Source organism: Ranitomeya variabilis, chromosome 5 (genome assembly GCF_051348905.1).
Source record: "Ranitomeya variabilis isolate aRanVar5 chromosome 5, aRanVar5.hap1, whole genome shotgun sequence".
NCBI lineage: Eukaryota > Metazoa > Chordata > Amphibia > Anura > Dendrobatidae > Ranitomeya > Ranitomeya variabilis.
Window position 1 is genome coordinate 250,618,100 of NC_135236.1, and position 13,511 is coordinate 250,631,610.

The 13,511-nt window shown below is 40.2% G+C and overlaps 1 protein-coding gene across 2 annotated transcripts in view; it reads right to left on the reverse strand.

Annotated features, from left to right (window-relative positions):
• The window catches only part of LOC143773576 (uncharacterized), a 182,900-nt gene that overhangs the window by 16,799 nt on the left and 152,590 nt on the right, over positions 1-13,511 (reverse strand). For both annotated transcript variants that reach the window (XM_077260980.1, XM_077260981.1), the window contains exons 24-27: positions 13,342-13,510; positions 6,970-7,052; positions 4,298-4,396; positions 2,885-2,992 (exon numbers count right to left, since the gene is read on the reverse strand). In XM_077260980.1, coding sequence (XP_077117095.1) covers positions 2,885-2,992; positions 4,298-4,396; positions 6,970-7,052; positions 13,342-13,510 — 459 coding nt within the window. The remainder of the gene's footprint in view (positions 1-2,884; positions 2,993-4,297; positions 4,397-6,969; positions 7,053-13,341; position 13,511) is intronic.

The window sequence follows — 13,511 nt, forward strand, 5'->3', positions numbered from 1 at the left end:
AGACCCATTGTATCAGGTATAGGCTCAATGAGTGAATATTTATGTGAGTGGGTAGACTCCATTTTGCAGCCATTAGTGGTTAAACTGCCAGGTTATATTAAGGATTCGAGAGAGGTGTTAAAAACCTTCTCAAATAAAATATGGCAAGATAACTACTCATGGCTTAGTTGTGATGTTATATCACTATATACATGTATACCACACACATTAGCAATGGAGGCGCTTCAATTCCATCTGGAACAACATAGTTCTTGTACCCAAGACCTTATAAATTTTGTCTTACAAGTCACTTTTTTTCTTTTAAAGCATAACATCTTTTCTTTTGACAATGTAATCTATAGACAAAAGACTGGAGTTCCAATGGGGGCTAAATATTCCCCCTCTTTGGCTAACCTTACAATGGCATACTGGGAGTGCAAATATATCTATAATGTAAACAATCCTTTTGTCGAGTCCCTCGTCTGGTACGGTAGATACATAGACGACACCCTAATTATTTGGGGGGGGCGATGTGTCTGCCGTACCAGACTTTATTGAATACATCAACAAAAGTGAATATGGTATCAAATTTACCCATAAATGGGACAATAATCAAATTTATTTTCTAGATTTAGATTTAGTGGGAACTATTAATCAAGTCATAGGCAGTAAAACACACTTGAAACCTTTAAGTGGAAACACTATATTACATGCCAGAAGTAGTCACCCCAAACACACCATCAAATCTATCCCGGTAGGTGAATATACAAGATTGAAAAGAAATTGCAGCGATGAAATGGAAAGAAAAAATGAATTTGATAATTTAAGAAATAAACTACAAAAACGAAAATATCCCAGATGGACTTTGGACAGGGCACAACAAATAGTGAACAACAAATCCAGAGATAGTTTGCTCACACATAATGTAGACAGTAAGAAGGCAAAAATAAATAGAAAGAACAAACCATATGTTTGTTTCCAACATAGTAGTCAATTTAATGAAATTAAAAGCATAGTCTTAAAAAGATTACCTATCTTATTGGAAGATGATAGCCTTGCAGATATCCTAAAAGACGGCTTAAATGTAGTAGCCAGGAAAGCACCATCTATTGGTAGTTCCATTTCCCCGAACTGCTTTATTCATCAATCTGTATCCAAAACATGGTTGCAGTGTAGGGGTTTTTATAAATGCGGTACTACTGCTTGCAGTACTTGCCGTAATGCAAAAACTAACAATACCTTCCAGAATACAGAAGGAACGAAAACATATCAAATAAAGGAATTTATAAACTGCCATACAAATAACGTTGTTTACAAAATAGATTGTGCTTTATGCAATGTCTCTTATATAGGGTGTACAACGAGGAAACTAAAAATTAGAATATCGGAACATCTCAGGGATCTAACTGGTAACTATACAACGAATCGTAACATCTCAGCTGTTGCTAAGAATTTTGCTACTTGCCATTCTGGAGATTTCTCAATGATGACAATACAGGGGATCGAAGGAACAAAACTTTCCCAAAGGGGAGGGGACATAAAAAGACAGCTTCTCACCAGAGAGGCTTTCTGGATTTATAACCTACAAACGAGATACCCCTTTGGCCTTAATAGAAAAAACTAAATTATGTATCATTATGCTTAAGAAATTTATTCATTGCTTAAAAGTTCTCTATTTCTTTTTAGTTTTTATTTTTTGTTTATAGCTGATTTGATGTTTTGGTTTATTTTAGTGTTTAATGAAATAAATGTATGTATAGGACCTGTGAAAGCAGTCAGGTGACTGATAGCGTTAATACGATTGGTCCACTGACACCATGTAGTATTTGTTAGAACTTTTACTGAACTAGGACCTGTGAAAGCAGTCATGTGACTGACAGCTACAATTAGATTGGTCCACTGATACTATATAGTATTTGTCAGAACTCACATTAAACCAAGCATGGATTAAGATCTGATAAGATCGAAACGCGTCGCTCTCACTGCAGCATTCGCAATTATGCAAGGATATGTTTGTATCAAGATTTTAATGGAAAAATAAAGTATCGACATTTTAAGGAGCCGGAACACCCTTTTTTTTTCTTCAGTTGCAATTATCACTCATCTTGGTCCCAGATGAAGTTCCGAGCACCTGCATGGATCGGTGAGCTGGCTGCGGTCTAATTTATTAGCCGCAATAATCTCTTTTTACTAAGTATGTAGTGTTTGTTTTTTTTTACATTTACACTGGTAACCAGGGTAAACATCGGGTTACTAAGCGCGGCCCTGCGCTTAGTAACCCGATGTTTACCCTGGTTACCAGGGGACTTCGGCATTGTTGGTCGCTGGAGAGCTGTCTGTGTGACAGCTCTCCAGCGACCACACAACGATGAAACAGCGACGCTGCAGCGATCGGCATCGTTGTCGATATCGCTGCAGCGTCGCTTAATGTGACGGTACCTTTAGAGGGAATGTTTCTTCTTACAGAGAGTGCTGAGTCGGTGTAAGGAGATTATATAGGCCATGTAATGCATCCTTGGGAATTTAAATATGCAAATAGCCTCTTCAGAAGGAAGATGACTTGATCTTTGGTGCCACCTATTGGATTTAGTAATCTGAAAATCTGAAAAGGTGTATATAGTATTTTAGGATCGCTACATCCAATAGGTGGTGCCAGATATCAAGTCCTCTTCCTTCTGAAAAGGCTATTTGCATACTATGATGTTAACAGGACACTTTCCAGGGAGCTTTGTGCTTGTGCTGACACAAGTTTATATGAAGTACTGTATTGCGTGCTCTTATTTGGGTAAATCACCAAAGCTTTTTTTTTTACTGGCATTGGGCATTCTACGTCACACGCACTGGGAGTGTAGGTCTCCACTATGGCAGGTTACATGAGGTGAATGTCAGCTTGCATACAAATTACCTTAACTAATCTAGATTTCTCTGTCCAGTCATCTGCTGGCTTCTCCTCTTGGGAAATTTTCTTGTAGGCATTTCCCAGGCTTTGTTTCTCTTTAAACAACACCTTGAGCTGCACGAAAGACATAGCATAAACCACAGAGAAAAGTGATATTTTTCTGACGGCAATTTTTCCACAACTGCCATCATAACAAGTCAAACCAAATATCGTATAATACATAGAATTAAACGACGATGTAAACGGTACATCAAAACGGTTCATACCATGCAGTCATCTGTACTGTATAAGCTGTCACCACAATCAAGGAGGAAAAGAAGAACTGTCACTCTCTGGTGAGAACATCTGAAAAGTCTTGTAATGACCTGATCCCCCACTACAGTCGCTAAAGGGGTTGTACACAATTTGGACAAGCCACTTTGAAATGAAGTAGACAGTCAAAGATAGTCAGCTTCCACACTGGTGCTGTTCCAACAATGTCAGTGTCCATGATTGGAATGCTGTGCTCTCATTGTTGGTCCAACCATCATAAGCAGGAAGTGAGAGCGCAGCAGCCAATAGTGGCCACTGATTGGCTGCAGAGCTCATGTGGCATAACAGTGTCATGCTAGCACCAAGAGACCAGGCGAAGACATTTCTGGAATGGCGCCAGTGGAGGAAGTGAGTTTATGGTTTCTAGGGAAACTACTTATTATATTAAAGGGGTATTCACTGCCACTTTTTAAGTTGTTAAAAAAAAAAATTATCATAAGGTTATAAAATGTAGTGTTAATATTCTATGTTCCATTATACAAGCATCTAAATAACACCTCCATCAGTATTGGCTAAAGCTATAATAAGCAAACCAACTACCCCAATCTATGGTCCAGCCCTGTGTATGGGTATTTCCCTCCTTGGTGGTCAGGAAACCAAATTATACAGATCTCTGTGATTCTATCCAATCATTCCATCGCGGCTTGAGGTCAGACCATGTAAGGATGGGCAGGCAGTGTTAAAGTCCTGATGAACCCTTTGCGGCTGGGACCACACAAAAACTTTATCCGAGACACAAAGATTGCAATATCCCACTGCCATATCGCACCATAATGTCAGTGTGATGGTATTCGATCATCCAGTTACCATCACAGTGACACACAAGGTGAAAGGAATCTAAATTATTTGAATTTTTGCCACTTGTGTGTTATATTCATGTAAACTTCCTGGATGCCATGTGATCACATCTACTATATTTAATGGTGATACTGCGATATTTGACTGCAAAATGTGTGTTGGCTCAAAGTCACCGTGAAGTCAAAGCCTCTAGCCCTCGCTATAAAATGTATCGTTTGGGGCAGAAAATAGATTGAAAGGTTTATTATACAGGATCTTTAGCAGTTTTATTTTAATAAACAAAAGTAACTAGAAGTAGATTTTTTTTACTTGTTCTGTGACCAGCTTGTGTTGGTTTTTCAGGGTCTCGTTGTCTACCTGCAGTGCTTGTGCCACTTGTTCATTTACCTTAGTCTGCTTCGAAAGGTTCTGTGGAGGCAAAAAAACATATTCTGAAGACATTAAAGGAATAAATACCTATAAACTGTAACATTAAATCCAAAAGGTAAATATTGTGTAGGTCTCCCTCATTTTCAAAACATACTGATAGGGAATTTAGATTGTGAGCCCCAGTGGAGACAGCAATGATGATGCTTGTAAAGTGCTGAGGGATTAATGGCGCTATATAAGATAAGGGAGTAAAATAAATAGAATAACTAAATTATAGCAAAACAGTCCCAACTTGTCAAGGCATGGACCCTACCTACAAAATCTCTAAAGGTGTCCTGTATTATCTGATACCAAGACAATGGCAACAGCTTCTTTAGGCCTCTTTCACACTTCCGTTTTTTACAATCAGTCACAATCCGTCAAAATGTTGAAAAGACGGATCCTGTGCCGATTGTAAAAAACGGGTGCACTGGATCCGTTTTTTGACGGACCCGTCGAGGCAGTTGTTGCCAGAATTGACTATGTGCACACGTTGTGTATGCGTCTTCGCCATGTTTTTCCGCTGCAAAAACGCATACACAACAAAACCCATGTTAAAAATAATTTAAAAAATACAAAATCGTGATATTCTTACCTTCCCAGTAATGCCTTGCGAGACAATGACCTGTGATGACGTAGCGGTCTTGCGAGACCACTACGTCATCGGGTCATTTCGCAAGGCATCACTGGGAACGGGAGCTGCAGGGAGAGGAAACGGAAGGCCATCCATCACAATCCTTCGCTAATACAAGTCTATGAGAAAAAAACGGATCCGGCAGAAACATTTGCTGGATCCGTTTTTTTCACAAAACGATGCATTGTGACTGAAAAAGAAAGACGGAAGTGTGAAAGAGGCGTTGCAAGTCCTGGCCTCAATGGATTGGACTTGTTTTCCAGAATATCCCACAGTTGTTTGATTAGATTGAGATCTGGGGAATTTGGAGGCCAAATCAACACCTCCATCTTTGTCATGTTCTTCAAACTATTCCTGATCGATTTGTGGGGAGTGACGACACATTATTTTGCTGAAAGAGACCACTGTTGTTAGGGAACACTGCTGCTACGAAGGGATGTATTTTGTGTAGATCAATCCATGTGAATGCCAGTAACCAAAGCATGCCAGAGTGTAACACCGACTGCATCGGCTTGCCTTCTTACCATAGAGCATTCTGGTGACATCACCTCCCCAGGTAAGTAATTTACATGTGTCCTGCTATTTACATGATGCACAAAAAGGTGATTCAAATGTGGGAACATCCTTTTAAATCTTGGTGAAAGAGTTTGGTCTGATGAAAGTCATCCCCTACTTGAAGGATGGGGGATAAGTAGCCCTATTTAACTGGAGGAAGTAATGGTCAACCACCGCTTCATTGATTGTCTATGATACTGCCAGAGAACGTTGAGTACAACATACAGCTACTTACTATGGTCCCAGACACAATTTATGGATTGGAGGCCGAGCATGTTCCCGCCGGCTTCATTATGACAACATTCAGCAAAACCCTGTTCCCAGTATCATTGGAGACTCCAAATGCTCTAATTTTTTAAGACTTAGGCCAGCAATGTATTACATGGATCACAAATTCTTATGAAGAGCTGCCATGTGTTACTACATTTTAGAAGGAAATGTATGGTTGGTCAAGTCGTGGGAATTAGATCCATTTATCTCATATTAAAGGGCGCTGTCTGTAGTGAGACAATTAATTTAAGAGTTCTATTTGGGTCTGGATACAACACAAATATTCAGTATAATTTTTTCTCTTACAGCACTAGAAAGTAGAAGGTGCCCATACATTTAGGTAGCTGATGGCCGAATGATTATGCAAATTAAAACTATTTCTTCCCACTTCTGCATACAAAAAGGAGTAGACTCCTATGATAGCAAGATCTTTCTCTCAAAGTGTTAGGAGGCCCCTATATATATTAGCCACAGCCAATATTGGCAGGTTTGGCTGGCTGAGTTTTGTCTAATATGTATGAGGCCCTTACATAGCAATGCCATCACAATTGTAATTTCTCTAGTCTTCCTTATATCCAAGATGTACACAAACTAACTAGGATTACTGTAAAGGCAGGAGGACACAGATGCCTTCTATGCAAGATATCACCACGTTTTAGGTCATATGCCTATGATTTTTATTACTGTATGCTGCTTGTCTGACACCCTTAAAATCCTAACTTCTACAAAGTTATTTATTACTTTTTTTTATTTACATCTAAGTGTTTGCTTAATACAGCAATATATGGATCAATCGAAAGATTGTGTTCTCAATCGAACCAAAATTTTATATACTTACATGATACCTGCAAGATCTTATTCATGTAAGAACTGTTGGAAGATAACCTTATGCGATAAGATAACTATGATATAATTGTGAGTGTCTTGTGACATATTTCAAAATTGATACTCTGTACCTTGCTGTTTTTTTTAGCACTGGAAAAATATGTTCTTCACAGCTGAAGTAAATCTTTTGCATGTTAAATCTAATTTCCTTCTGTAATATTTACATCATATGGTAAATGGCAGGATATCCTTCCTTGTGCTCATTGACAGAGGAGCTAGAAATAGTTACCTTTAGAATATCTTGCAGTTGGTACAGAGACCCCAGTGTTTGGTCCTTTTGCTCCTGTAATTCAACATTACGTTCCTGGCACCCTGGTTAAAATACAGATCTGGTTATTTTTATAATATGGAACAATAAAAATGATTACAATGTGCGCTATGGAAAGGGCTGTCCGGTCACAACACTTGTCCATCTGATGTTAGGACTAGTGATTAGTGAACGAGGTCACACAAGGTGCTATCCGAGCATGCTAATGTGCTAACCGAGTGACTTTGGCGTACTCGTTGCTGCATGTCTTGCGGTTGTTCAACAGCCGCAACACTTGTAGGAATTTGTCACCTTTAAGGTAATGACATATTATTGGCATAAGCTATCATTTCTAATCTCTATTGCAGAGATTTTGACTTGAAAAGCTCTGCAGAGGTGTTTTTAATGACCCACTGCTCTGCTCTACTCCCCTCCCCCGCTTTGTAATCACAGTAAAAGGCGACAATAAGATCAATGAGGAGAGCAGGGCTGTGTTTTATTACGTCTCACACAAAGTAAGATTGCACAAGGCTTCTCTGTGGGCCAGGTTATTTTTCCCCTCTGTATGATGCCTCCTACTTATGATTAGTCAATGTTATGCAGTATAAAAAGTACTCCCCTCCAGAGATGTATCTCTGATAACACCCCCTTTGTTTGAAGAGTAAACAATTTAAACTTTAAACTAATATATCGACAACATATGTAAATTATGTAAAAAAATATGTTTCATTCAGCTCTGCAGCCACTATTACATGATGTGGCCTGTTTAACCCCTTAACACCCAAGGGTGGTTTGCACGTTAATGACTGGGCCAATTTTTACAATTCTGACCACTGTCCCTTTATGAGGTTATAAGTCTGGAACGCTTCAACGGATCCTGATGATTCTGACACTATTTTCTTGTGACATATTGTACTTCATGATAGTGGTAAAATTTCTTTGATATTACCTGCGTTTATTTGTGAAAAAAATGGAAATTTGGTGAGCATTTTGAAAATTTCGCAATTTTCCAACTTTGAATTTTTATGCCCTTAAATCACAGATATATCACACAAAAATACTTAATAAGTAACATTTCCCACATGTCTACTTTACATCAGTATAATTTTGGAACCCCAATTTTTTTTTGTTAGGGAGTTATAAGGGTTAAAAGTTGACCAGCAATTTCTCATTTTTACAACACCATTTTTTTTTAGGGACCACATCACATTTGACGTCACTTTGAGGGGTCTATATGATAGAAAATACACAAGTGTGACACCATTCTAAAAACTGCACCCCTCAAGGTGCTCAAAACCACATTCAAGAAGTTTATTAACCCTTCAGGTGTTTCACAGGAATTTTTGGAATGTTTAACAAAAAATGAACATTTAACTTTTCTTCACAAAAAATTTACTTCAGCTCCAATTTGTTTTATTTTACCAAGGGTAACAGGAAAAATTGGACCCCAAAAGTTGTTGTACAATTTGTCCTGAGTAAGCTGATACTCCATATGTGGGGGTAAACCACTGTTTGGGCGCATGACAGTGCTCGGAAGGGAAGGAGCGCCGTTTGACTTTTCAATGCAAAATTGACTGGAATTGAGATGGGACGCCATGTTGCGTTTGGAGAGCCCCTGATGTGCCTAAACATTTAAACCCCCACAAGTGACACCATTTTGGAAAGTAGACCCCCTAGGGAACTTATCTAGATGTGTGGTGAGCACTTTGACCCACCAAGTGCTTCACAGAAGTTTATAATGTAGAGCCGTAAAAATAAAAAATCATATTTTTTCACAAAAATGAAATTTTCGCCCCAATGTTCTATTTTCCAAGAGTACCAGAAGAAATTGGACCCCAAAAGTTGTTGTGCAATTTGTCCTGAGTACGTCGATACCCCACATGTGGGGGTAAACCACTGTTTGGGCGCATGGCAGAGCTCGGAAAGGAAGGAGCGCCGTTTGACTTTTCAATACAAAATTAACTGGAATTGAGATGGGACGCCATGTCGTGTTTGGAGAGCCCCTGATGTGCTTAAACATTGAAACCACCCACAAGTGACACCATTTAGGAAAGTAAACCCCCAAAGGAACGTATTTAGATGTGTTGTGAGAGCTTTGAACCTCCAAGTGTTTCACTACAGTTTATTACGCAGAGCCGTGAAAATAAAAATTCTTTTTTTTTTCCACAAAAATTATTTTTTAGCCTCCAGTTTTGTATTTTCCCAAGGGTAACAGGAGAAATTGGACCCCAAAAGTTGTTGCCCAATATGTCCTTAGTACGCTGATATCAAATATGTAGGGGGAAACCACCGTTTGGGTGCATGGCAGAGCTCGGAAGGGAAGGAGCGGCGTTTGGAATGCAGACTTAGATAGATTGGTCTGCAGGCGTCACGTTGCATTTGCAGAGCCCCTGATGTACCTAACAGTAGAAACCTCCCACAAGTGACCCCATATTGGAAACTAGACCCCCCAAGGAACTTATATAGATGTGTTGTGAGAACTTTGAACCCAACAAGTGTTTCACTACAGTTTATAACGCAGAGCCGTGAAAATAAAAAATCTATTTTTTTCCCCAAAAATTATTTTTTAGCCCCCGGTTTTGTATTTTCCCAAGGGTAATAGGAGAAACTGGACCCCAAACGTTGCTGTGCAATTTGTTCTGAGTTCCCTGATACCTCATATGTGGGGAATAACCACCGTTTGGGCGCATGGCAGAGCTCGGAAGGGAAGGAGCGCCATTTGGAATGCAGACTTAGATGGATTGGTCTGCAGGCGTCACTTTGCATTTGCAGAGCCCCTGATGTACCTAAACAGTAGAAACCCTCCAAAAGTGACCCTATATTGGAAACTAGACCCCCCAAGGAACTTATCTAGATGTGTTGTGAGAACTTTGAACCCCCAAGTGTTTCACTACAGTTTATAACGCAGAGCTGTGAAAATAAAAAATATTTTTTTCCCACAAAAATGTTTTTTTTAGCCCCCCAAATTTTTATTTTCCCAAGGGTAACAAGAGAAATTAGACCCCAAAAGTTGTTGTCCAATTTGTCCTGAATACGCTGATACCCCAAATGTTGGGGTAAACCCCTGTTTGGGCGCGTGGGAGAGCTCGGAAAGGAGCATTGTTTTACTTTTTCAACGCAGAATTGGCTGGAATTGAGATTGGACGCAATGTCACGTTTGGAGAGCCCCTGATGTGCCTAAACAGTGGAAACCCCCTATTCTAACTGAAACCCTAACCCAAACACTCCCCTAACCCTAATCCCAACCCTAACCATAACCCTAGCCACACCCCTAAGCCGAACATGCCCCTAACCCTAATCCCAACCACACCATTAATCCAAACCACACCCCTAACCCCAACACACCCCTAACCCAACACACCCCTAACCCTAATCCCAACCCTAACCACACCCCTAACTCCAACACACCCCTAACCCTAATCCAAACCATAACCCTAACCACACCCCTAACCCTGACACACCCCTAATCCCAACCGTAAATGTAATCCAAACCCTAACCCTAACTTTAGCCCCAACCCTAACTTTAGCCCCAACCCTAACCCTAACTGTAGCCCCAACCCTAACTGTAGCCCCAACCCTAACTGTAGCCCTAACTGTTGTGAATTCCGTTCTCGGACTCCCTCCTGTGGTCATGAATGGTACTTTGGTTAGTTCTGCTCTTGGACTCCCTCTGGTGGCTTCGAGCGGAACTGCTGGTCACTGAGGTTGGCTTTATCAGCTGCTCTCATTTATTTCTATGCTGGCTTCCTATTTAACTCCACTCAGATCGTTACTTCATGCCAGCTGTTAATGTTTCAGTATTGGTTCAGATCTCTCTTGGACTTCTCTGAGGACCTGTCTACTCCAGCAGAAGCTAAGTCTTTGCTAGTTCATTTGTTGTTACTGCTTCCTGAATATATTTCTTAGTACTGCTATTTCTAGTCCGGCTTGCTATCATGATATTCCTTTGCTAGCTGGAAGCTCTGGGGGTGCAGAGTGGCACCTCCACACCGTGAGTCGGTGTGGGGAGTCTTTTTGCTCACTCTGCGTGGTTTTTTGTAGTCTTTTGTGCTGACCGCATAGTTCCCTTTTCTATCCTCTGACTATTTAGTGAAATCTGGCCTCCTTTGCTAAAACCTGTTTCATTCCTGTGTTTGTGACTTTCCTCTTAACTCACAGTCAATATATGTGGGGGTCTGCCTTTACCTTTGGGGAATTTCTCTGAGGCAAGGTAAGGCTTCTATTTCTATCTTTAGGTGTAGTTAGCCCTTAGGCTGTGAAGAGGCGTCTAGGGAGAGTTAGGTACGCTCCACGGCTATTTCTAGTGTGTGTGATAGGAGTAGGGTTTGCGGTCAGCAGAGTTCCCACTTCCCCAGAGCTAGTCCCTATTTTGAGTTTACTCATCAGGTCATTCCGGGTGCTCCTAACCACCAGGTCCATAACACCTAACCCTAACTTTAGCCCCAACCCTAACCCTAACTTTAGCCCCAACCCTAACCCTAACTTTAGCCCCAACCTTAGCCTTAATTTTAGCCCAAACCCTAACTGTAGCCCTAACCCTAACTTTAGTCCCAACCCTAACCCTAACCCTAATGGGAAAATGGAAATAAATAATTTTTTTTTATTTTATTATTTTGCCCTAACTAAGGGGGTGATTGAATTACTATTTATAGCAGGTTTTTTAGCGGATTTTTATGATTGGCAGCTGTCACACACTAAAAGATGCTTTTTATTGCAAAAAATAGTTTTTGCGTCTCCACATTTTGAGAGCTATAAGTTTTCCATATTTTGGTCCACAGAGTCATGTGGGGTCTTGTTTTTTGCGGGACGAGTTGATGCTTTTATTGGTATCATTTTCGGGCACGTGCCATTTTTTAATCGCTTTTTATTCCGATTTTTGTGAGGCAGAATGACCAAAAACCAGCTTTTCATGAATTTCTTTTGAGGGGGGGGCGTTTATACCGTTCCATGTTTGGTAAAATTGATCAAGCAGTTTTATTCTTCAGGTCAGTACGATTACAGTGATACCTCATTTATATAATTTTTTATGTTTTGGCGCTTTTGTACAATAAAAACTATTTTATAAAAAAATTATTATTTTTGCATCGCTTTATTCTGAGGACTATAACTTTTTTATTTTTTCACTGATGATGCTGTATGGCAGCTCGTTTTTTGCAGGACAAGATGATGTTTTCAGAGGTACCATGGTTATTTATATCTGTCTTTTTGATCGCGTGGTATTCCACTTTTTGTTCGGCGGTATTATAATAAAGCGTTGTTTTTTGCCTCGTTTTTTTTTGTTTTATGGTGTTCACTGAAGGGGTTAACTAGTGGGACAGTTTTATAGGTCAGTTCGTTACGGACGCAGCAATAATACTAAATATGTGTACTTTTATTGTTTTTTTTTATTATTTAGATAAAGAAATATATTTGAGCAGGCGCTTTCAAGCCACCTCCCTGCAGGACCCAGAAGGAGCCCTACGGCCATTTTGGATCCGGGGCCTGAAGGGAGGCCCCCTCCCTGCACAATGCTTCCCTGTGCCACCAGAACGCTGCGATCATGTTCGTGACCGCTCCTGGGGCATAGTGCCGGATGTCAGCTGTAATAATCACCTGACACCCAGCGGCGATCGGCCGCGCTCCCCCCATGAGCGTGGCTGATCGCCCATGACGTGCTATCCCGTCACTGGGAAATAAGTCCCAGGTCACCTCGACGGGATAGTACGTCAAATGGGATTAAGGGGTTAAAGAAGCACTCATCAAAATTTTTATCCTCTTAATATATTGCAGTCATCATATTATATAGCCCTGTGTATTTACAATTGCTCATTTTGCCTTTCTATACAATTAATTCTTCTCTTTCCATTAGGTCTAAGACAACACATAATCAAAAACAGACTTGCTAAATCCTAAGCTTTATGTAGAAACAAGGTCAATTTTCCCTGTATGAGTAATGTCACTGTAAAAGTCTCTGTGAGGTGAGGAGGAGGAAGGAGCAGCTGGCTAAGGAGTTGAAGAGGGGAATGATTTCTGCAGGGACAAGAGACTTCCTGTTTCTACATAGAGCAGAGAAAAGAGAAGAATTAGCTGGGTAGAAAGGCAAAATGAGCAATTGTAAGTACACAGTGCTATATATAACATGATGACTGAATTGTATTAAGAGGATAAACCCTGTCATGGGAGTGCTTCTTTAACATGCTAATTGATGAAAAGTCCTCCTTAAGACATCACACTGCAATTCCCTGCACAAAGGTATAGGAATAATGCAGTTCATCAGTTCTACATCGTCTTCTTTCTCAGGAGCAGCAATATGTTATTACTTTGAAGGAAACAAAGCCCGTTTTTCACTTCAAAAGTAGATTAAAAATGACCCACCTTTAATTGCCTTGTCTAGTTGTTGCAGGAAGACTTCACAGCGTGGACAATTATTTTGGCTCTCTTCATTTTGCGACCCTATGTGACTGCTACTTTTTTGTTCAGTGTGGTAAGCGTTGCCAACATTGAATGAGGACACTCTCCCACTTGGCTCTTGCATCTCCACCAGC